Source organism: Enoplosus armatus, chromosome 23 (genome assembly GCF_043641665.1).
Source record: "Enoplosus armatus isolate fEnoArm2 chromosome 23, fEnoArm2.hap1, whole genome shotgun sequence".
Taxonomy (NCBI): domain Eukaryota; kingdom Metazoa; phylum Chordata; class Actinopteri; order Centrarchiformes; family Enoplosidae; genus Enoplosus; species Enoplosus armatus.
Genome location: NC_092202.1, coordinates 2,966,929 through 2,988,741, shown reverse-complemented (window position 1 = coordinate 2,988,741; position 21,813 = coordinate 2,966,929). Strand labels below are relative to the sequence as shown.

At 44.8% G+C, this 21,813-nt stretch overlaps 1 protein-coding gene across 1 annotated transcript in view; it reads left to right on the top strand.

Moving 5' to 3' along the window:
* The first annotated feature begins 6,788 nt into the window (after positions 1-6,788).
* The window catches only part of nhsl2 (NHS-like 2), a 118,691-nt gene continuing 103,666 nt past the window's right edge, over positions 6,789-21,813 (top strand). The window contains exon 1 of the mRNA XM_070930006.1: positions 6,789-7,089. Coding sequence (XP_070786107.1) covers positions 6,789-7,089 — 301 coding nt within the window. The remainder of the gene's footprint in view (positions 7,090-21,813) is intronic.

Sequence of the window (21,813 nt, the reverse complement as noted above, 5' to 3'; positions counted from 1 at the left end):
ATTCTATCATGAGCATGGTCTTATGCTAGCAACTTAAAATGCCAGCTTTTAGCTAGTATCAACATACTTACATGAGCATGCTAACATTTGTTATAAAGCATTTAGCATTCTATCATGAGCATGGTCTTATGCTAGCAAGTTAAAATGCCAGCTTTTTGCTGTTGACACAGTATGATAGCATGCTCAGAGTTGGTGTGTTGTCACCCTACCATTTAGTATCAGGATGTAATATTAAGCATGTCAATATGTTTACATGAGCATATCCTCGTGTTCAATTTGCATGCTAACATGCCAACATTTAGCTTTAGCATGGTAACATTGATAATATGGTCAGAGTTTAGCATGTAGTTATGAGTATATACTCGTGTTCAGTTAGCATGCTACAATGCCAACATTTAGCTTGTAAAGTTTAGCATGTTAATGTTCACAGTTAGCAGGATAGCATGAGGTGTAGACTAAGAATAGAGATGAAAGGATTGAGATTTATTACAATTTAACAATGTTTCTATCAGTATAACATTATACATATCAAGTGACTAATCAACTAGTATAATTAGATTAATTTCTAAGATCTAGGAGCACTTCGAATTGCTAAAATAAAGTCTGACGGAAAGAATCAGGAGAAATCAGACTGGGAGAAAACACAGTGCCATTATTAACAGTACCATTATTATGCAACATGTTGCAGCTTTGACCTACTGTACTTGCCGCGGTACAATTACTACGGACATTATCAGGTGTGCTTGCTTTCACTTTTACCTCAAAAAGTGGTTTAAAAAATCTGCTAAACTCTTATATTGACAACTTGTCTGACTGCTCATTTCTTGCCCTGTAGGCCAGTTGCAGCACTGTGGCCTTAGTCCCAGATATCAGCCGTTACCTTGCTGAGTACAATGTTATCATAACTGACAGACACATAGCCAATAAGACCCACGTCGTAAGAAACTGGAGTGAATCTTTAATGATTGTCTGCAGTATAAATTGAAACCAGATCATGTGAACCCACCGGCGTGGCGATGAGCTCTGACCTTGGCGTGACTCGAGGCTGCAGCGTAAACAGATCTTCATGTGAGGTAATGCAACGAAATGAAACCGCACATTTTAAACCCTCTCAGAGTTTGTGGTTTACTAACAAATCGAAAGTGGCAGCGTTGTCCCCGTTTTTTTTTTTTTATTGGCCTGGGACCAGTTCTTGTAAACAAATAAGTGCACACATACACAGACCCACACATGCACAAACACAGGCTTTGAACATTTGAAATATGAGACTCGCCAGACGCATGCTTTGCTCTGGTCCTGCTCTGCATCCCCTTGTGAGCAGAGCAACAATCACATTGGATTCACACACACAGTCACACTGAGGCTTTGAAGTGCATTTGGCTGGATGGTGAGAAAAGCAAAAGAAATGTGAGCTGCAGAGGAAATACTGAGAAAAACATCCACTCAAAGAGAAGAGAACTAATATGTTGAATTATCTCACAGAGGATTAAACACAGAGCACACATGAAAACAGAGGAAACAACAGGCGTCCAATCGCTATAAATGTACCTACTTAATGCATTTATACCTGCATCAGCATAGGGACGTTCCCACAGGAGGGTTATTATCAAGTTTTATGTTTAATGTTTGGTGAAAGTAAAACTGCTCTCGTCTTGCAAATATTTCAAAAGACTTGTCAAAGATTTAGCAGTGTGGAAAATGTTAAGAGACCTCATTCTTTCGGTTGTCAGCGGGGACTCTCACATCCTCGGCTCGGTCCTCAGCGTGTGACATCAAGGTCATGCATATTACAGGATCTGAAGTCCTAAATATTAAATATGTTTTCAGGTTTATGATTTGGAACTGGGGCGTCCATGATGGGCTTGTGTGTCGATCAGGGGGTGGGGTTAAGATTGATCCTCTGTGGGGCTGTGTCTTCCGTCAGAGCCAGAAATAACATAAATATGAATATTTAAATTTAAATAATATACAGCCAACGTATGCTTCAGTAAAACAAAGTCATACCTACATTTACAAAGTTTTGCCAGGCAGGTTTAATGTGTTGTTTAGACACATCAAGCGGTTACTATGATACTGCAGTCACTTCCTGTTTACCTGATTGATGATTACAGTGCTTCCTAGCAACCAGTTTACGCAATACTGAAGTCTTGACTAGCTAAGACGTAGGACTGCCTCGACACACAAGTGTAGAGATGGATTTATTTATGAATAGGTGGTGCAACCCAAATAAAAGAATATGTGTATATTTGGCTTTATTGGACAGCAGACAGGAAATGGTGGTTGTGGTTTCCAAACGTCTTGGCTTTTGATCCCTTAAAAGTAAGTAATGTCCACCTGTGATCTTCACAAGTTAGTGTCAGTTCGCGTGGACGTAGTTCAACCACAAAGTCATCTTTTCCTTCTCAGATTGTTTTGTTTGAAGGTTTTTCAGACGTGTGAAGAGGTAAAAGTATCCAGTGTTTCACATGAAAAAAAGCCAATCAGACAAATAAATATTTTGTGTAGTTTTTTTTGTTGTTGTGTTACTTTACGTATCTTGTGACCCCTCAGCTTTATCTTGGGACCCTCTGGGGAGGTCACGACCCCCAAGGTTAGTAACCACTGAAATAAAGTCCTCATCACCTACACGAGTCACTTACAGGAGAAGGGAGTAAAGAAGCAATGGAGGTGGATTTGGAGCGTGCTCCCTGCGCGAGTACAGAAAAGTGGGCTGAGCTGCTGAAACAATGAACTCAGTCATCTGAGGAGGAGGAGGAGGAGGAGGAGGAGGAGGAGGGTGAGGGAGGGAGAGCGAGTGGGTGAGGACAGCTGTTTCTAATCAATTGCTTCCATGTGATTGACTGCCTGACTGACGGTCGGCTGATTGGCTCGCTGACAGTCGGGCTTTTTCGACCGCCAGTTTAACCAGTCTGGATCCATTTGACGACCTGCTCGTCAGTTAATTGACTGAGTGACAATGCCGGTTGTCACGGCAACTGATTGACTGGCCAAGCGGCCACACTGATAGGATTCGTGGAGCGCCGCGGTAACTGTACGGATGATGTAATGTGGCCGCTCCCATCCGCTTCTTCTTCTTCTTCTCTCTTTCTCCAGTCTCTTGTATCAACATTCATGCTGTCGTGCACACACACACACACACACACACACACTCTCCTGTCTCTCATAAGTTTCTCATGTTGATGTTTTCAATTGTGTCAATAAAAGGCAGTTTATGTTGAAATTCCTTCTCTCTCTCTCTCTCCATCCCCCTCTCCATAAGACAGACACAGACTGCATGAACAAAAACATTTAGGTAGGCCAAGTTCACGTCTGGGAGGGGTTTCTAAAGGGGGCCCAGGGGGCGCTCTGAGGACCAGATGTGCTTTTTTTTTGGGGGGGTGGGGGGTGGACGGGAGGAGGGGGTACGTTCACAAGCCTCGAGAAGAGGAACGGGGAGTTTTCACAAGGCTCCAGAGAAAGTTGGGAGTCCTGGAGAGTGTTGCAGAGAAGTGCAGTGAAACGTCACCGTGCAGTAAATTCACTTCACGCTGCGGGAGGAGATCTGTGCAGCTGGAAGGCTTCACTGTAAAAGAGTAGAGCATGTTCTGTAGTTGACAAAGAAAGGGGCGATGGTTGTCACAAAATGATTAAAAGGATGACATTTAAATAAATTATGGCGAGGATAGAGAAATGTTTTCAAAATTAGATAAAACAAAAACCCCAACAGGCTGATAAATCTGAGGGCTGCTTTATAAAAAAAAGATAATTTCTGCTGCACGCACAATCTTTGTTTTCTTCTTGTTAAATACTGGATTCACTCAGTTCGAGAAGTAAAAAACGCTGACATGTTGGACACCTCCTGAATCAATGTTACATAACACAACAGTAAGAAGGTCAAAGGTCAGAGCTGTTGAAAACACAAAGAACAACAGAGACAGAAGGTTGAGCAGATATTGTTTCCAGCCGGTGGTTCGATTCCTGATCAATACCTGATGGGCATTGTTCTCAAGAGAACATAAATAAACATCCCCAACAACAAGTACAATCCACTTCACAGCCGATCGCCAACCTTGTGGCAGCCGTCTTGGGTCAATACGTGCAGAATCTTTTCCACAGATCTGAAAACGTTCATTTTCATAATGGTAGTTTGTGACAGCTTTCGAAGATGACATGATGCTAAAAGACTGAAGCTAAAGCTGCATGTCTCAGGCAAAACGTTAGCATCCTCACAAGTTAAAGGTCCATGTAGAAGACAAGGAAATAACATGAAACAGCACCGTTCTTAAAATGCATCATCGAGCTAGCTAACCGTTGTGTTGTGGGAGCCAACTTTTAAAATGGCGGAACAAAGGAGTGAGTTTTTAAAAGTATAAGAAAACGTTTTCTCAGCATTAATGGACAGATATGACATTAGACAAACTTAATGGACAAACAAACAGAAGGAAATCAAAGCTTAGTCACAGCCATGTCCCCCAAATTACATAAGTAATGTTGGTGATAAATGTTCAATATTAGCATTTGGGTAAAAGGCCTTCAAAACACCAGAGGAAGTCATATCAAAACAATTACTAAATTAATTAGAGCGAGTATTAGATCCTTCAAATCTCATTAAACACTTAATTCATGCGTCATTTCTCGTGAGAGGAGGTGAACGGAGGACAAATCACAACTGTAGGATTTGGAGAGGATGAGTGAGTGAGGCTGGCTGGGGAAAACAGTTGTGAAGCAAGAGGAATAAAAGATCCCCTCCAGAGAGGGAGGATAGAAGTCCTCCACCCTTCTCCTCCTCAGAAGTCCGAGTGGGGGGGGGGGGGGGGGGGCACGTCACGGTGCCGGAGAGGCTCCTGCAGAGATGTGATGTCTTAAAGACATACTCTGACCAGCGTCTGTTATGTTTTATCTCCCCTGTGCACTTGTTGTCACTTTGTGGGGAGGAAGATGAATCCACTGGTGATGCTGGTTGACCAGAGAGAGTTGGCTGGGAGCAGAGATGTGTTCAGGGACTGAGCAAAAAGCAGGAAAACAGAAACCTCCTTATTGTAAACGTACAAGGGGTGCAGTTAAATCTAATCGCAGTCTGGTGGCCGCGTATCTGATGAGTAGCAGAGGTTACACTCGTGGGAAACTCATCGCACATGAAAACCGACACACGTGAAAGCTTCAGATCCAGTTAGCTTGCGATTTTGGGAGCCGTGGCTACAAGACTGCTGCTTGAGTTCAGCAGGGAAATTAGCCAAGTGACTGGTTTATTATCTGCTTATCCAGAGTTGTAGTTTTGACTGCTTGATCTTTGATGAATAAAACTGTGTCCACCTGCAGGTTAAAGCTTCAATGTGAGCAGTAGTGTGTTATGTGTTCAAGCACAGCTGTCAGCATCTGGAAATATGAGAGGACGCCTGTATTCAGTTTATAGACCCAGTCGTTTAAACCGACCTCGTTTTTTGCACCATGAAGACTCTGCTGACATGTTTGGTTGGCGAAAAGCTGTCGATCAATCGCCAACAGAGACTACACGAGGTCCAACACTGATGTGGGGCGATAAGGTCTGGCTCGCAGTTCCTGCCAAAGACGTTGGATGGGGCTGAGGTCAGGCCTCTGTGCAGGCCAGTCAAGTTCCACTATTTCTTCATGGACCTGGCTTAGTGCACGGGGACATTCCCAAGCTTCCCCAAACTGTTGCCACACAGTTGGAGGAACACTGTTCTCTGTAAAATACTGGATTGTGCAGCGTTGACACCTCAGCCTGGCCCTGAAGCACACAGAGGTGTTTGGACAGCAGCAGTAGTAGCACTCACTCACTTGTTCTGCTCATTTTCTTCCTTACTGACACACGTGGGCGCGCACGGTTACGCGCAGTGGTGCATGAAGGACTCCCGAAGAGTTGATCCACCCCCCCTTCTCACTCCATCTTCCTCTTCGTTTTTTTCCACACTTCCTCCTTTTCCCCTCCTCGCCTTTCTCCTCCTCTCCCGCCTCAGTATCTCTTCTTCTTCTTCTTCTTCTTCTTCTCCTCCTCCTCCTCCTCCTCCAGGTCTCCTTCTCGGGAAACACCAGACTGTTGCGCCCCGTGTCGCCGCGTCAAGCCGGACAGGATAAGCGCGGACGCGGGGCTACGAAGTTTCAAAACAAAATGCTGATATAATGGAAAATATATCAGAGCAACAAAATGATTCCAAACATGTCACCAGAAACAGTCAGTGCAGTTTAGAATAATGCAATTGCAACAGTAAAAGTGGGGAAAGCTGTGGAAATGTTTATAGAAGTCAGTGGGCAGAATCATGTAAATACTTACTGGTTCACCTGCTGGAGGAACATCGAGTGAAACTATTTTAATTCTATTTTGTGTAATAAACTGTTTCCTTTACGGGGGCCAAAGCAGTTAAATTGACATGAAGTTCCACTCGAGCTTTATTAGCCTAATGACAGTGAATGTATACTTTAATAAGGACTGTTTGATTAACTCCAGAACTAATCTTCAAATTGTTCTTTGGGACTTTTTTTGAAAAAGAAAAAGCTTTGGTTTTGAAAGTGCGGACCGGATGTTGTGTGTGTTGCACTCTGGCTGGCTTGACGCGAGTCTTCGCGGCAGCTGAGTGTCTCCGCGGAGGGAAACAGAGGGAAGCTCACTCTGTCAGAAACAATGAGGGCGCACGACGCGCAACTCGCTCCAAGCGTCTCCGGCAGCAGCGGAGTTTTTCCTCCCGGAGGATTCGTAGCGTGCGTCCGTGCGCCACCCGGAGGGCGAAGGACCACAGGGATATAACTTGACTACCTGCGGAGTTTGGTATTTTTTGGGGGGGAAGGAAATCATGCCTTTTTGCAAACGGACGGTACTTCCGAAAGATATGTGCAAGCCCGACGGCAGGAGGCTGCGGGAGGCGCGCCCGCAGCAGCAGGCGGAGGTTTTCGGGGACTTGGCGGACGTGTGCGGCTTCACCCTGTGCTCGGTGCTCCGGCAGCTCTCGGATCTGTCCCGGCACTCGGTGAGCATCCTGGAGGAGCTGGAGGGAGAGCTGGTGTCCGTCTGCCACCGGTCCGGCGCGCTGGAGGGCAGAGTGGTCCGGCTGCAGAGGCACGTCGCGGAGCTGGTCAGCAAGCCCCCACCGAGAAGTAAGAGGAAATTAAAAACCATTTCTTTCAACAAAAAAAAGAACACCTGGAGTCACTTTACACAGCGCGCAGCTGCAGGAGGAGAGCCGAAGCAGCTTTTCAGTCTGGTGGAGTCAAACTTTGTGATCAGTCAGCCTCAAATTCAAGCTTCTCTGGAGAAGTGTGTGGTTTTGTTGGAGAGTCAGACTCACCATGACTGCCAACAGTGAGCGGTCACCACTGCACTGTGCACGGTCCACCTTAAGATTGAATCAGGGTGTGAGTGAGTGAGAGGTTTATTATTGGAGGGCTTGTTATTGTCAGCTGTCCTGCGTTCAGTTGCTGCAGGAGATTTTAGTATTTTACGCATGAACACTTCAAATAATCAAGAAAAGTGTTTGAATTCTGCTGGGAAATGTAGGGATTTTAATATAAAAGCTGAATTTATTGGCAATATGTGCCACTCAAGGAGGTGGAGACCATGTGAGCACGTCAATAACTTGATGAAAGATGAGTTATTGTTAGTAGTTTGTTTCTGTTTGGCAGTTTTAAACAAACTGGCTGGACAACAGGAAGGTGAGCCTCAGAAACTTACACCGTCTTCTGGCCGGTTAACCGTGTGTGTGACAGTGACTTTCTCAGACGTGCAGGTTTACAAGATGCTCCTGAAGGCAGCACGTTGTGGTTGCGTGCAGAGAGGAATGTGAGCTCCCAGATGTCACGCGTGTTTGGGAGTTTCGTCCCTCTACCTGCCACTTTGTCACCCCGTCGCCTCCCCCCCCCCTCTGCTGTCTGTTGTGAGTCTCTTGTCCAAGTTTTGGAGTGAAAGCGAGTCGCAGCAGGTCAGAGCGTCTGAGTTTGGATTCAAGATGATGCTCGAGTCACTGACTTGGAAGTTAAAGACCCCCCTCTAATCAAAAATGTGTCTTGCTTGTTGTTGAATCTAGCAGGATGTTGTCACGGTCGTCTGCTGAAGAGGGAAAGTTTCCCTGCACTCAGTTTCACGCCTGGACATACTGGGTGACTTTGTGACATCACAGCTAGTTTGGAGCCAATCGTGGTCCAGCATGAAACGAGGTGGACGTTTCAGTGAAGTAGGAGACATCTTGTGTCCAGCTGTCAAACCTTTCAAATGAACAATATTTGCATATTTTTGGATTCTTAACAAAGTAATTGAACCATTTTGTCGAAACACCACATTAGACACACATTATTATTGAGAGCAGAGTGTTTTTATATGTCTTCAAACATGTCAGGACGAGACCTTTAAGTTTCTGCTGACTTTAAGATTCAAAATTGTCCTGTTAGACGTCAAACAGACTGTAACGTTTGGATTTAGAGTAGAGACAGCGCGGAGTTTAAAACTGTTTCCTTCATATTTTGCATTTTAAGACATGAATGAAGAGTTTTTTTGTCTTCAAACCCATTTTCCTCATGTGGGGTGAACGTATGTCGAATTGAATTCAGGTGTTGGAGAAGTGGCCTAGAGTAGCACATTTTTACTCTTCAGGTCTATTTTCTTCAGTTTTCTGTTTGTAACTACAGTGATTGTGTGTTGGGCTCTGAGAGATGCCAAAACGCTGGTGACCTACGCTCAATACTGAGCCTGAACTCATCCCGTGTAGACACAGATGGAGCTCTGAAGCTGCCGCCGCCTCCTGTGTGGATGTTAACGCTGTTAGTTGTACTTATCCGCGTCTTAAAGAGTTTCCTTTTCCAGAGAAACAGCCGCCGAATCGGAAACTTGTCTCACAGACAGTTTTGGATGGACCCCCGGCCGGTCTTCTGCTGGTTGGGTTGGTTTCAGACCTGTGGCTTTCTGTGCACGGGCCACCACGTAGTCGACAGTGCGCGCCATTGTTTCAAGCGAGTCTCACAGTAACTATCAATAATCTAAAATCAGCACAATACGACGCCTCTTTACAGCCTCCTGTCCTGTTTGTCAGTGTTTTAGAGTGGATTTGCCCTTCAAGGCTCACCAGGACACGCCCACCTCTACCTGCTAACAGTTCCCACGCAGGTCACGTGCAGCCCAGATGCATGATGGGAGACTCGCACCGCGGCTGCCAACCTATTTCACTCTGCAAACTTCTGCTCAAACTTACCGCACGCAGGTTTTCTCTTTTGTTTGCGTTACAGCTCAAGAGCTGAATAAGGCGAGCCGACTGTGAACAAGAGTGTGTGTGATGTGTGTGTGTGTGTGTGTGTGCGTGTGTGTGTGTGTGTGTGCGTGTGTGTGTGTGTGTGTGTGTGTGTGTGTGTGTGTGTGTGCGTGTGTGTGTGTGTGTGTGTGTGTGTGTGTGTGTGAGAGCACATACAGTATGATAAGAGAAAGTCCTTCTAAACACACAGCAGATGTAGAGCTGGAAAGACGAGAGGAAGAAAGATAAAACAAAAAGCAGCTCGTCTTTTAGTTTACTTTACCGAGAGGAACTCACTCGTGTGTGTGTGTGTGCGTGTGTGTGTGCGTGTGTGTGTGTGCGTGTGTGTGTGTGTGTGTGTGTGTGTGTGTACATTTCTGTACATGTGCTCCTCCGTGTGAGATCCTCTCTCTTCATCTCTCTCCTTTCTAAATTCTGTGTGGGTTCTTACTGTATCACTAACATGTGGGCAGAAGAATCAATAGAGGGGCCTTCGTCTCTCATCATCATCATCATCATCATCATCCTCTCTCCACCACCTCTCTCTTGCCTCCTACCGTCTCAGCAAAGATGGAAAACATTGATCTGACTCGCCCCCCCAACAGAATAACAAGGTATAAACATTTGGGTTTCCTCCGTCGCTGATTTAAACAGCTTTGTTTTCTGCACGTCGCTACCTTGAGGCGCCTGAAAGCCTCCCATTTATACACATTTTACATTTTACACATTGTGATATTCAATAACTGATGACTCAAAAGAGGAATTGAAAGGCGTGTACATGAGTCACTGTGCTACGTGTGCACTGTGGAAGTCGACCGGCTTCCTGTCCTCAACCGCCGCGGCCGGAGGACGCCTGCTTCTCTGCGTGTTAAGCAACTTCTGTGGCCACGGACGGGCCGCCATCTTGGAACACAGCGTCCAGTTTTTCTTAAACGCTTTAACGGACGAGATACCAGGAAATGGAGAGAAATGGAGGCTGTGTTGGGAAGATCTAATATGAGTGAAGATTCAGTCACTGTGTTGCTCGTTTCTCGCCTCAGATTTGTTCGGAAACAGATTTCGGGGGACTGCTAGTCCAAATAAATGAGCGAAAGTTTACGTAACGTTAATGGAAAACCACTGGCAGCGCTTTGCATTGTGGGACACAGTAGGCGAGGCAGACTGGACACATGCTACGTATACTGCTCGTATAGTCGGCGGTTAGTTTCATCAAGCATGAAAACTGTGAAAAACGACAGAATTATTACATAAAGAGACAGTGGAGCATATGCATGTTCAAATCACTCTTTTCACCTGGTAAATGTTTATTTATTTTTATTTTATTCATTTGTTTTGATTGATGTGTTATCAGGAGAGCCCAGTCTCATCTTATTTTGCCTTCTTCTTTGGTGCCGAGCCACTCTAATAACCTGTCCTTCTGGAAAGTTGCAGCCTTGCGTCGCGTCTGTTGCGTCGCGTCTGTTGCGTCGCGTCTGTTGCGTCGCAGGATTATTCCAGTGGAAAAGCAAGAAGACAGTGTGTGTTTAAAAAAAACTAAACGACATAAAACATCAGTTGTGATTGCCGGCTCCTCTGTAGCTGTTATGAATGATGAGAAAAAATCACATTCTTTTCCCTCATTCGTGGATTCATGTGCCCCCCCCCTATAACTCGGTCAGAGTTGCATAAGGCGGCGCTGAAACACATGTTCCAGGGCCCGGATGAGGGGATTTTTTCCACCCCGGTTTGGAGTTTGTTCGGGGAGTCGGATCTCCTGAGCCGCTTCCAGTCCAGGGGCCTCGACGCGGTGGAGCGCCGGAGGGATCGGAGCTGGTTTCCATCACCCGGGGCGGAGGGGAAGAGTCCCGCTGATACAGAGGAAGTCTGCTGCCGCTTCTCGGGGCTTGATAGCAGCAGAGTTAGCGTGCATGTGTGTGTCCAGTTTCCACTGGAAGTTGTCACTCAGAAGGTTCCTGAACTTGAGGAGTTTGCCCGTTTCTCATACTGGGTTTACTTCCTGCCTTTTTCTGTCTGAGTGTGGCAGGAGCATCCCAAGTATGTGACTGGGAACCGGAGTTTAGTGTTTTCTTTTGGTGCTTTTTTTCCCAACTCAACTCTCTGGGAAACGGCATTCTTCCTTTGACCCAAAACTGATTTTAAAGGCTGATTTTAAAGGCTGATTTTACTGGCGGTGGCAGTCGAGGCCGGCTCTAAACGGTTGTCGTTGGTAAGCACGTTTCGCCTCTGGACAACCGAATGACATGACGGCAGGTGTTTTCCCTCAGCTGTCAAAGTCACCTGCTATGACATCACCATTTGGGGTGTGGCCTGAAGTGCAACGTGCTGAAGTTTCAGCTCCTGGAGAGCCGTGCGACCCTCTTCTGCTTTAATATTGATTGATATCAGTTTTATTCAATGCTTCAGTTACCTGAATCACAATATAGTCGCATTATTATGTGCTGTGGAGAATTAATCAGGTCACATGTGTGATTTTCATTTTATACTGAGAAAATAAGAAGAAAATGATGAGAAGTCCACATGCACCATTCAGCTTGTAAGCATTTTCAACACCCCAAAGCAGCTAGATTATATATGTTATATATCTGACGAGTTGTTTAATCTATGCAGAGTCATGTTTCTGGAGTCAAATGTGTTCAGAATTCAATTTAGACGAGATTTAAAACAGAGAAAAGCAGCATGCACCAATTTTATTTTGACTTATCGAAATTGTTGTCGTTTAATCGATAAATCTGAAAAACAAATCGGCGACAGAGCTCCAGAAGAACTAGATTTAGCACTTTAAACATTCAAACAGGTCACTGGAGCCAACAGTGTGGATGATGTGTTGTGTCTTTCAGAAAATGTGAACATCAGTTGGTTGTTTTGGCCTGAAGAGCGAGGGGCATCTTTGTAGAGCTTTTAATTTTTCATCAACATTCATCAATAATACACCATTTCTTCTGTGTGGGGGAACAGAGGCCAAGTTCTTCGCCAGCATCGGCTGCTATGGACCAGAATGCAATGCAGCTAAAAATAAATGAAACTTTCTCTGTTGTGACCTGAATGAACGGTTACTCTGGAGGTTGTCTGAAGGGATTCTGGGAAATGTTGTGAAACACCTGCCGACGCAAGGTGACACAAAAACTGTCCACCTGGAGTCCGACTAGTGTTATAGGAGCGCAATGCTGAGTAGCTTTTTCTCCCGTTTTACCTGAATGTTGCACAGGATGAAACTCACTATGTTGATCCAGCAGTGTCAGTGGAGGTGGAGCAGCTGAGCAAAGTGGTACGTTTAGAGTGAAACGAACCACTCGCATCGTGGCACAAGTTGACTTTACGCTCCAGCTTTAGATCAAAGTTGCAGTCAGCCGGTGCGACAGGTCGCTGAACTGCACCGAACACACTGATATGAGAGTATCTGTTTTTTCCTGTACTGCAGTATAATGAAGTGACTACTGATTTCCTTCCAAATCCTGTTATGAAAATCAAATGGTTGATGAGAAAGAGGCTTTAACTCCCTTCTTCTTCTGTTTCTAATCCCCCCCCCCCTCCTCCCCCCCTCTCGCTCTCCTCCCTTGTTCCCACGGGTGGACATGAACCACATGACTCAGTATCCCTCCCTGTTGGCCCCTCTGTTATTCCCCGTCTCTCTTACTGCTTTTGCTTTCCTCCTCCTCATCCTCCAACACTCCTCAGCATACGTCCGACGTGCAGGAGGCGAAGAAATGCTCCTAAAAACAAGATTTTTTTAAAAGATTTATTCAGGTTCTGACCCGACAAAAACGATGCATTCAGTGGCGATGGATGATCTTAGCTTTCATTTTGTAGATGCTCTGTAATCCCACTGGTTTTTTGTTTTTTTGTACAGATTCAGGCCACGGACTCAACATCTTTCCAGGGTCAAAATGTTCACTTCTCCTCCTCCTCCCCCTCCATCTATCTTCCTACAGGCAGTGATTCAGAGGGCAGCAGCAGCAGAAGCTCCAACACACTGAATGTCTTTTTTTTAATCATCGGATTTGGTTGTCAGTTAAATTCAATAATCGGAGCTCATTTGCAGATTTCACATCAAAGTCAACACCAACATCCTGCCCGGTTTTTATTTGAGGTCAAAGTTATCTACATGGATATTAATTTGAGTCTTTCGTGGCGCCTTAAGTTTGCTTTTAGGAGGGTCACACATAAGAATAAGAAGTCGCACGCGTCGCGAAAAGTTTAATTTTCTCTGTTTGGTCCAAATCTTAAAGTTTTCTGTGTCTCATCACATTCTCAGATGGCAGGTCGGAGAAAGTTGTATGATTCAGTGGTAATTCTCAGAAAGCCAGTAAAATAGATCACCATCTGTGTGTGTGTGTGTGTGTGTGTGTGTGTGTATGTGTGTTGAAGTAAGTATGTAGTATAAGTGTGTTTTCAAGGTCAGTGAGAAATCATAGTAGATGTTCTACATTTAGTGTTTCTGTTGGAGCTCCAAGTGTTTTCACTGCTTTGTGTGTGAGTGTGTGTGTGTGTGTGTGTGTGCATGTGTGTGTGTGTGTGAGAGAGAGAGAGTATAGCCTTTTTTCATGTGTGTCTGCACATGCTCAGTTTTCTATGTGAGTGAGTTTGATTAGTTAGAAGCTGGGATTAGGTGGAGGTGGAGCTCTGGGCCCCTCTGTGGTTTCTGTGGTCAACATGGCCATTAATTACCACACTTTCCTTATTGGAGTGTGTGTGTGTGTGTGTGTGTGTGTGTGTGTGTGAGAAAGTGGGTGTGTACAAATGAGGAAAACGACCAATCAGAGAGAGAGAAAGTGCTGTTGTTCTCCCGAAAATGAAAGCGGGTTGTAAGTTCAGGTGAAAGAGTCGGACCTACTAACTACTTCCTGTCTTGGCAAAGAGCCCGGCCCTTTCCCTTATGTCCCCACAACATTAGTAATACCTGCCCACACACACACACACACACACACGGCTTGTATTCCTGAAGCCAAAGGGGTAAAACTTTTCTCTCTTCATTTTAATCTATTTCCCCTCCCTCCCTCCCTCCACTGCAGTTTTTTTTGGGGTTGGATTTGTTACCACGGCAACCATCCGGAGCGAGCGTACACTCCCGTAGGCCTCCATGAAACACAACCAATGTGTCCCGTGTGTGTGTGTGTGTCCTGCTCTCCTGCTGTGAGCTTCACGTCGAACACACACTCTGCGGCGCTCGTAGTCGTCTAGTCGTCTCCGACTGGGAACATGAACAAACGTACAGGATGAACGGGGGGGGGGGGGGGCGAGAAAAGCTCTCTCTCTCTCTTGAGATTGGGATCGGCAGTATAGAGCAGAGAGAGGGGGGAGCAGAAAGAGAGGGAAGGAAAGTGGTAAAAACTGGAGAAGAAGAGATGAAAACCAGCAGATAAGAAAAGAGGAGGGAGCTGGAGGAAGGATGGGAAGATCAAAACCTGCATAAGACACAGTTATATCATTTATCCTTCGTCCGTCAAGGAAAAGCCTTCAAATACAGTGATGGTCAAAAGTCTTACCTGGAATTAAAAAAGTCTGTATCCGATTAATTACTTATTAAAAACTATTTTGATTTATCGTCGCTTGTTCCAGCGTCTTAAATGTGAGGATTCGCTGCTTTTCTTTGTCGTTTTTGACCGTAAATGAAGAGTCTTTGTGTTCAAAAGAAGCTATTTAAAGGCGTCACTTTGGGCTCCGGGAAACTGTGATGAGCATTTTCCACATTTTTTTGACATGTTATAGACTAAACAATCGTGACAATAATGATATTGATCAGCACCTGATGGAAGGAGGACTTAACTCCTTCACTTAAAGCGGCTGTAATCGATATTTGTACAATAACAAAATGAAATTACAGCGTGAAAGGGGTCAGAATTATCACCTGAACCTGCAGCTCCGCTCGGCTTTACGGGGCTTTACAGCTGCAGCGCGTTGTTTAGCTGTCCGGTCTGTAACTTTACTGTTTTGGTTCACTCTCTTCGCTCCCCTGGCGTCGTTTTAGGCTGCAGCAGGCAGATGTTTTTTTACAGAAAAAGCTCTAAAAACAAACTGTACACGACCTGCTCGGCAGCAAACAGCTAGAAGAGCATTCAGCAGCTAAAAAGCCAGATATTTCCCTCAGGAGTCAGTGAATATTTGACTTACATGAATCCAAACTTTAAGTTGTTGAAGTGTTGTGTTGAAGTGGCCAAAACATCAATGAATAACTTGTAGAAAAGTAGTTTTACTACACTAAGTAGAAGCTCTTCGGTGTAACCTGCCTCCTATGTATAAATACATCTTTTTCCCATGAAGACTATAACTGTTTTACTCTGTTGTCATTCATTATGTGTTTAAACAGCAGCCTCCACTTAATGGTAGCCCACAGGAAGAGTTATGGTTATACGTTATGGTGTGATATATGTTTACGTACTGCATAGAAATGCTAAATTGTGAAGTAAAAGGAGGCGTGTGACTGACGGAGAATAAAAGATGAGTTTTCTGCAGAAGAAGAGCGGCAGAGAGAGATTGATAGATTTCCACCAAGATCCTAAAATCCTCCAATTTCTCCACACGCTGAAAAATAACAAATACCACAGGAGTCCAGGAGATTGAGTAACAGCAGTGATATAATGCAGGAGGCCCAGTGTGTGTGTGTGTGTGTGTGTGTGTGTGTGTGTGTGTCATAAAACACACACTACATGTGCAGAGCAGCACTCTCTCCTCTGAGTCCAGCAAGTTTCCTACAAATGTTTTATGTGTGTAGATTTTCCAGTTTGTCGTCCATCATGCTTACAAGACACACACACACACACACACACACACACACACACATAGTCCTTCTCTCTCTGTGGTGCTGACATGAGGACAGTTTGTATACAACCTCCTAGAGAGCAGATTCCTATCAGAGAGGAAAGAGAAGACGGGGGGGGGGGGGGGGGGGGGGGTCGTCTGAGGATCCAGGCAGTGTTAAGGGTTTTGGTGGTGTGTGTGTGTGTGTGTGTGTGTGTGTGTGTGTGTGTGTCACACGAGTCCACGATGGCTGCAGAATGTAAACACAACAAGTGAGACTACACGCATGAGGGAAGATGTAGTGATAGTATTGGTGTGTGTGTGTGTGTGTGTGTGGTCTTGAGTAGTTGACCTTTACGAACTCTGTCTCATACAAACACACACACACACACACACACACACACACACACACACACGAATGCAGGCGAGCGGATGTCCATGCTACCTTGACCGAGGACTCAATTACCCATGATCCTTTGCTCTCCCGCGTGCTCACGACAGATGAGGTTCAGTCTTAACTGATGACGCTCATGACCAGCTGTTTCCTCCTGAGCTCTGAGGTCATGTACTTCCTGTTTCAGCTTTGAGCCGCGCTAATCAATATTTTCACATTGGCAAGGGATCACATGACGCTCTACGCAGCGTTTCAGCATCTTTCAGCTCTTTGTTTCGGTGTTACGACGCATCAGACGGCCGACAGACAAAGTTAGCAACTAGCTGTTGAAGAAAAGTGGCGCATTTAGCCGCTAAAGAGCCACATACGTCCTTTACTTTCTCCTGACAGGCCTCCACATGTGGTTGGACAGGAAACTGAACTGATGTATTGTTCACCTGTAAATGGTTGTCGTGGGTACGAGTGAGTTAACAGACGGCATCGTGTGTGCGTGTGTTCGCAGCACGAGCTGGTTTCATCAATGTGTTTCTGTGCAGAGCTTTTCTCTCAGCGCCACGACGGACAAAAGGCTGGCTGTCAACACCAACACGCTTAACGCCGGCCAAGGCATGCTGTAATGGTGGACGCAATCACTTCCAGATGACGGCCAGAGAGGAGTGTGTGTGTGTGTGTGTGTGTGTAGGAGGATGTTGGGCTTGAATTAGAGAGGAGAAGAGGGGGAATATCACTTCATTGTGGGGGGAGCCACCTGGTTGACATGCAGGAAAGAAGAGTACGAGTGTTAGCATTAACAGCAGGGTAGGAAAGGACACAGACAAGGAAAGGAGACAAGGAGACGGTCCTGTCTTAAGAAAGCAGGAGGACAATAATTGTAATATCTGTGTTTAACATCAGTGAGATGTTTTCTCTTCAGGGTTGAAAAAACTCCTCATGCTAATGAAACTTTAGAGCTTAAAATGTGTAGTCGGTAGAGGAGGTTTGGACAGTTAGAAAAAGACGCACGTTTACACAAAGGAGGACAAACGCTTTCATGCTTTACAGAAAGATTTCAGTAACTTTTACAATACAAATTTTTGTCCCTTACAAAAACAATCCCACTTGAAATTGATTTAAATGTTTTTTTAAGGAGAAAAAGATGAAAAGCCAGCGCCGGACGTCCGCATGTTCATTTGAGCTCAACAGTGACACCATCTGACTGAGCTCATAATTTCAAAATAAAGGTTTTAAAATGACATCAGTTTTGGTTTTGTGTGATCAGAGAGTTTCGAGGAGGCGAGGCCGGGCTGCATTCAGCGCTGCCGCAGGAAAACTCGAGTATTTCTCGGTGGCGTGTTGCGGCGAGGAGGCTGAGCTTTAGATACAACAGCAGAACACACAGTCCTGACACCGAACACATGGACCTGGACACCCTGAGGAGCCCTGTGTGTGTGTGTGTGTGTGTGTTTATGCCTCCTGCTACCAGCCCACTACCTGGCAGCCACAAGGCTCTGCGTTTTGGACGTGGTGTGAATAAACAGTGTGTGTGTGTGTGTGTGTGTGTGTTTGTAAACAACTCACAGACCTGCTACGTCTTGTACTCACACCCTGTTCTGTATGAGTCATGCTCAGCCCGATGAGCCGCCTTCTTGCTTTCCTGCATTTTTGATTACGGCTAATATCAGTTTATCATATAAATCTGTCTTTGTCAAATCTAGTTTGTGTTTCAAGGCTGTTGGCCCCTGTAGCCACACCCATCAGTGATGTCACGGTGTACTGACACACCCTGAAGTACACTGCTACATCGCTGCAGCAAGGTGGGAAGCTAAACCGCTGGCGTTTTGTTGTGTAACCGACCAATTTCTCATCGTCTGTTTGGTCGATTATTACGGGGCAGCCCTCTGACAGACGGAGAGAAGCGGTTTCTATGGTTACAGGTTTACTCACACCTGCATCAGTGCCGCATTTTCGGACGCTTTTCAACCCATCGTTGAACGTTTTATTGGCAGGCTTTTGCTCTGTAGTTGTGCTTCATGAGCTCAGGTTGGTGTTATCGGTATGTGTGTTTCTGCATGTGTGTGTGCTGTTGCACGTCCTCTGTCTGCCCTCTGAGTTCATTAGTGCCCTGTGTGAAGCACGCTGTCTGCCCTGTCACACACACACACACACACACACAGCTTATTTACTTGTTTCATTACACTGCAGACACTCCAGCTCGAGTGTCAACAACTCTGCAGTGCTGCTGATTATATGGTGGAAAATGTAAAGCTGCTACACTAGTTTTCAGGTTACGCTGCAGTTTAAACTTAAACCCTGTCAACTTTATAATTAAACTCTCTCCACAGATAATGGTAAAAAAAAAAAAGAAAAGCACATTTGTGTCATTATTTCCACGTTGAATGTTGAATTTGCCGACTGATGATCCTCATTGTTTTTAATGCTAACCCTGCTAATACAGCTGGTACATACAAGTAGAAATGAACAGTGAACAGTGGCAAAATGTTACTCCACAAAAACAAAAACAAAGAATCCCTGAAGCAAACTGTTTCTGGATGAAAGATCTTAATTGAATTAAACAGCTGCAACTTCCCTGTTGCTAACTTTAGTTGCAACAACTCACCTTTCGCAAGATTTCAGAGCGAGACTTCTAGTTTCTAGATAAACAAAAAGGATCTTAAAATACATAATGTAAAAAAAAAGAGACCTAAACACACACTTTAGGCCGGACTAGAACTTGCTAAGTAAGATTAAAGTATCTGACAGAAGATATTGATAACAGGAATAAATAGAAATGCTGAATTTACAACATAAAAATCAATGTTTGTGCTGTTGGAGGAGTCGTGCGGTGCACGTAGGTGTGTGTGTGTGTGTGTGTGTGTGTGTGTGTTTAGCATCTGTTGCTTCTTGTTTGTGTGTATTTATCTCTGCTGGTGTGTGTGTGTGTGTGTGTGTGTGTGGGCAGGGCTGACGCAGCAGAACTAGCTGCAGCATGGCAAGCGACACACACACACACACACACACAAATATATTTATTCTATAATAATAAAGCAAAGTAATGCTGCACAAAATACGCACCGATACAACATGTGGACTTTGACGTGACATTTGAAATCACATGATGCCTGCAGATATGTGGAAACACACACACACACACACACACACACACACACACACACACACACACACACACACAGGCTCTGGGTTATCATGTGAACTGTCACTGTTGCAAGTTCTATGGCTGAAAAGAGACCTCGTGAGAGAGCAGAGGGGGAGAGGGAGAGTAATCAAACTGGGTGAGGATGGGAGAGAGAGAGAGAGGGAGGGGGGCATCAGGAGCAAGGAGGAGGAGAAGAGGAGTGAAGCAAGAGGACGAACAAGTGGACACAGACGGATAGAAAGGAGGAGAGTGTGTTGTCAAAGTAACAGAGGACAGATAGACAGACAGATAGCGGGGAAGGAGGGATGCGTTGGAAAAGGAGGCGATCGCCAGCGCAGGGGAGGACAGGAGATGATGAGGATGAGGAGAAGAGCTCAGACACCTCCTTCAGAGTGCATTTCTTTAAAGGTAGAGTGTGTTTGTTTGTGTGTGTGTGTGTGTTTTCTCTCGTTTTGCCGCATTCGTCTCGTCGCCTCAAGCGTGTTGTCAAGTGGCCGGTGAGCTCATCCATATGTTGCCTCCTCTCTCAGTGTGGAGGGCTGCGTCCTAACACGCTGAAGAAGACGTTGTCATACTTTTCGTCAATGTTTCGTGGCATTTTTACGTGTTAAAATTGTAGCTGTGACTTCATATTTTTTTGTGATGACGGTAAATAAACGTGTGCATGTTGAAGATGCTGAAGCGTCCGTCTCACACCGAACATCAGGCTGTAATTTATTAGTTACTTAGTTCGAGCTTGTCTGGCTTTTTGTCATTTTTTAAACTGAAATCCAGGTGTAGCATCGGTACCACTATTGTTTAAAGCTGCACTACTCAATATTTTTCTATCAACAATGAATAAAATGACTGTGCTGGATATAATTATGGCAGACTTTTGGTTTTGCAGTCGGCAGCTTTACTGTTTTTAGCCAAACCCCCCCCCCGATAATCCAACCACATGCTACGTGACAGCACCAAACGGCAGGCAGACAAACTTAGCAGCTAGCTGGTGAACGTAGTGGAGCATTTAGCAGCTGAAGTGGGAGATATTAACAGCTAACAGTATTTCAGTATATTGCCATATCATCTATATAAGGTGCTGCATGTAGTGAGAATATAGAGTGTTAATAAACAGGGAATTGTGGTGCATGGTGTCCGCCAAAGGACGACTTCGCAAAAAGATAGCTAGGAAGTATTTCCAGTAATTTATTATTTTGTTATTTGTTTTTTGGAGCTCATCAGGACAGTTGATAAAGAAATTAATCTCTTGACACAAAAGTACCTTCCATGGATAAACTCTGTGAGTCTAGACAGAAGTTAAACTCAAACATGAAATGGTGCAAGAAAATCCTGCAAGACTGGTAATACTGTATACTTATACACGCGGAGCCAAGATAAACAGATGTCTCTCGTATGTGGATGCTTGACTCATTCCTAACAAATGAGCTTAAAGGCAGCTGAACAGGACTCGTGTTCAAACTGGGAACACGTCTGTGTGGACACATTACCCAAACCACAAGCCTCTGCTGATCTCTGCGGCCCACAGCGGTGACACAAACACACACAAATGCTGGTTTGAATCATTTTTTTGCTCTCACACATCTGTTGCTCTTATTATTTAGCTATTTTCCCAACTACCAAGCGCATCGTACGTCTTATTTTAGTGGTGGTTTGTTGTGTGTGGTTGTGGTGAGACACACACAACGTCCCTGGCAGCTTGGATGAAGGAAATTGAATTAAAGCTAGTACACACGGTCTGGCAGCGACGCATCGATAAACTCTTGTCAGGTTTTTCAGCGAGCCTCATCCTTGACCTCCAGGATGTCAGTTGGTTTTGTATTTTAATTGCCTGTTAAGATATATTTTCTATTTTACATTATAAATAAGGTCAAACAAATTCTTTATATGTTAAAATTGTATATTTACATTCACTGTTTCTCACCAGGACACATTGTTATTATCATTGAGGTTTGGCAAACTTGTTAAATACATTTCCTTTTGCAACAAACATTGTCTACACCCATGTTTGCTAGCTAGCTAACTGCTAGCTAACTGCTGGTGCGTTGCTACGTTTCTTGATGCATTAGCGCCGCTAACTGTCGATCAGTGGGCTAGCTTGAAACTGTTAGCAGTTGCTGATGTGCAAACACAATACAAAAAGTGGTGACTCGCTTATTGCCTATCGCTTAACACTTCACTTCAGTAAGGCTGAAAAGTGAACAAAGGTCTGCACTGTTAGCTGGTAGCTTGCTAGCTAGCATTAGCTTCTTAGAAACGTCACTATCTCAGGCTTTCAGGCAAGACAGCTGCTCATACCTGCCAGAGGTGGAAGTGACAAATCACTTTGAATATTGAAATAGTTT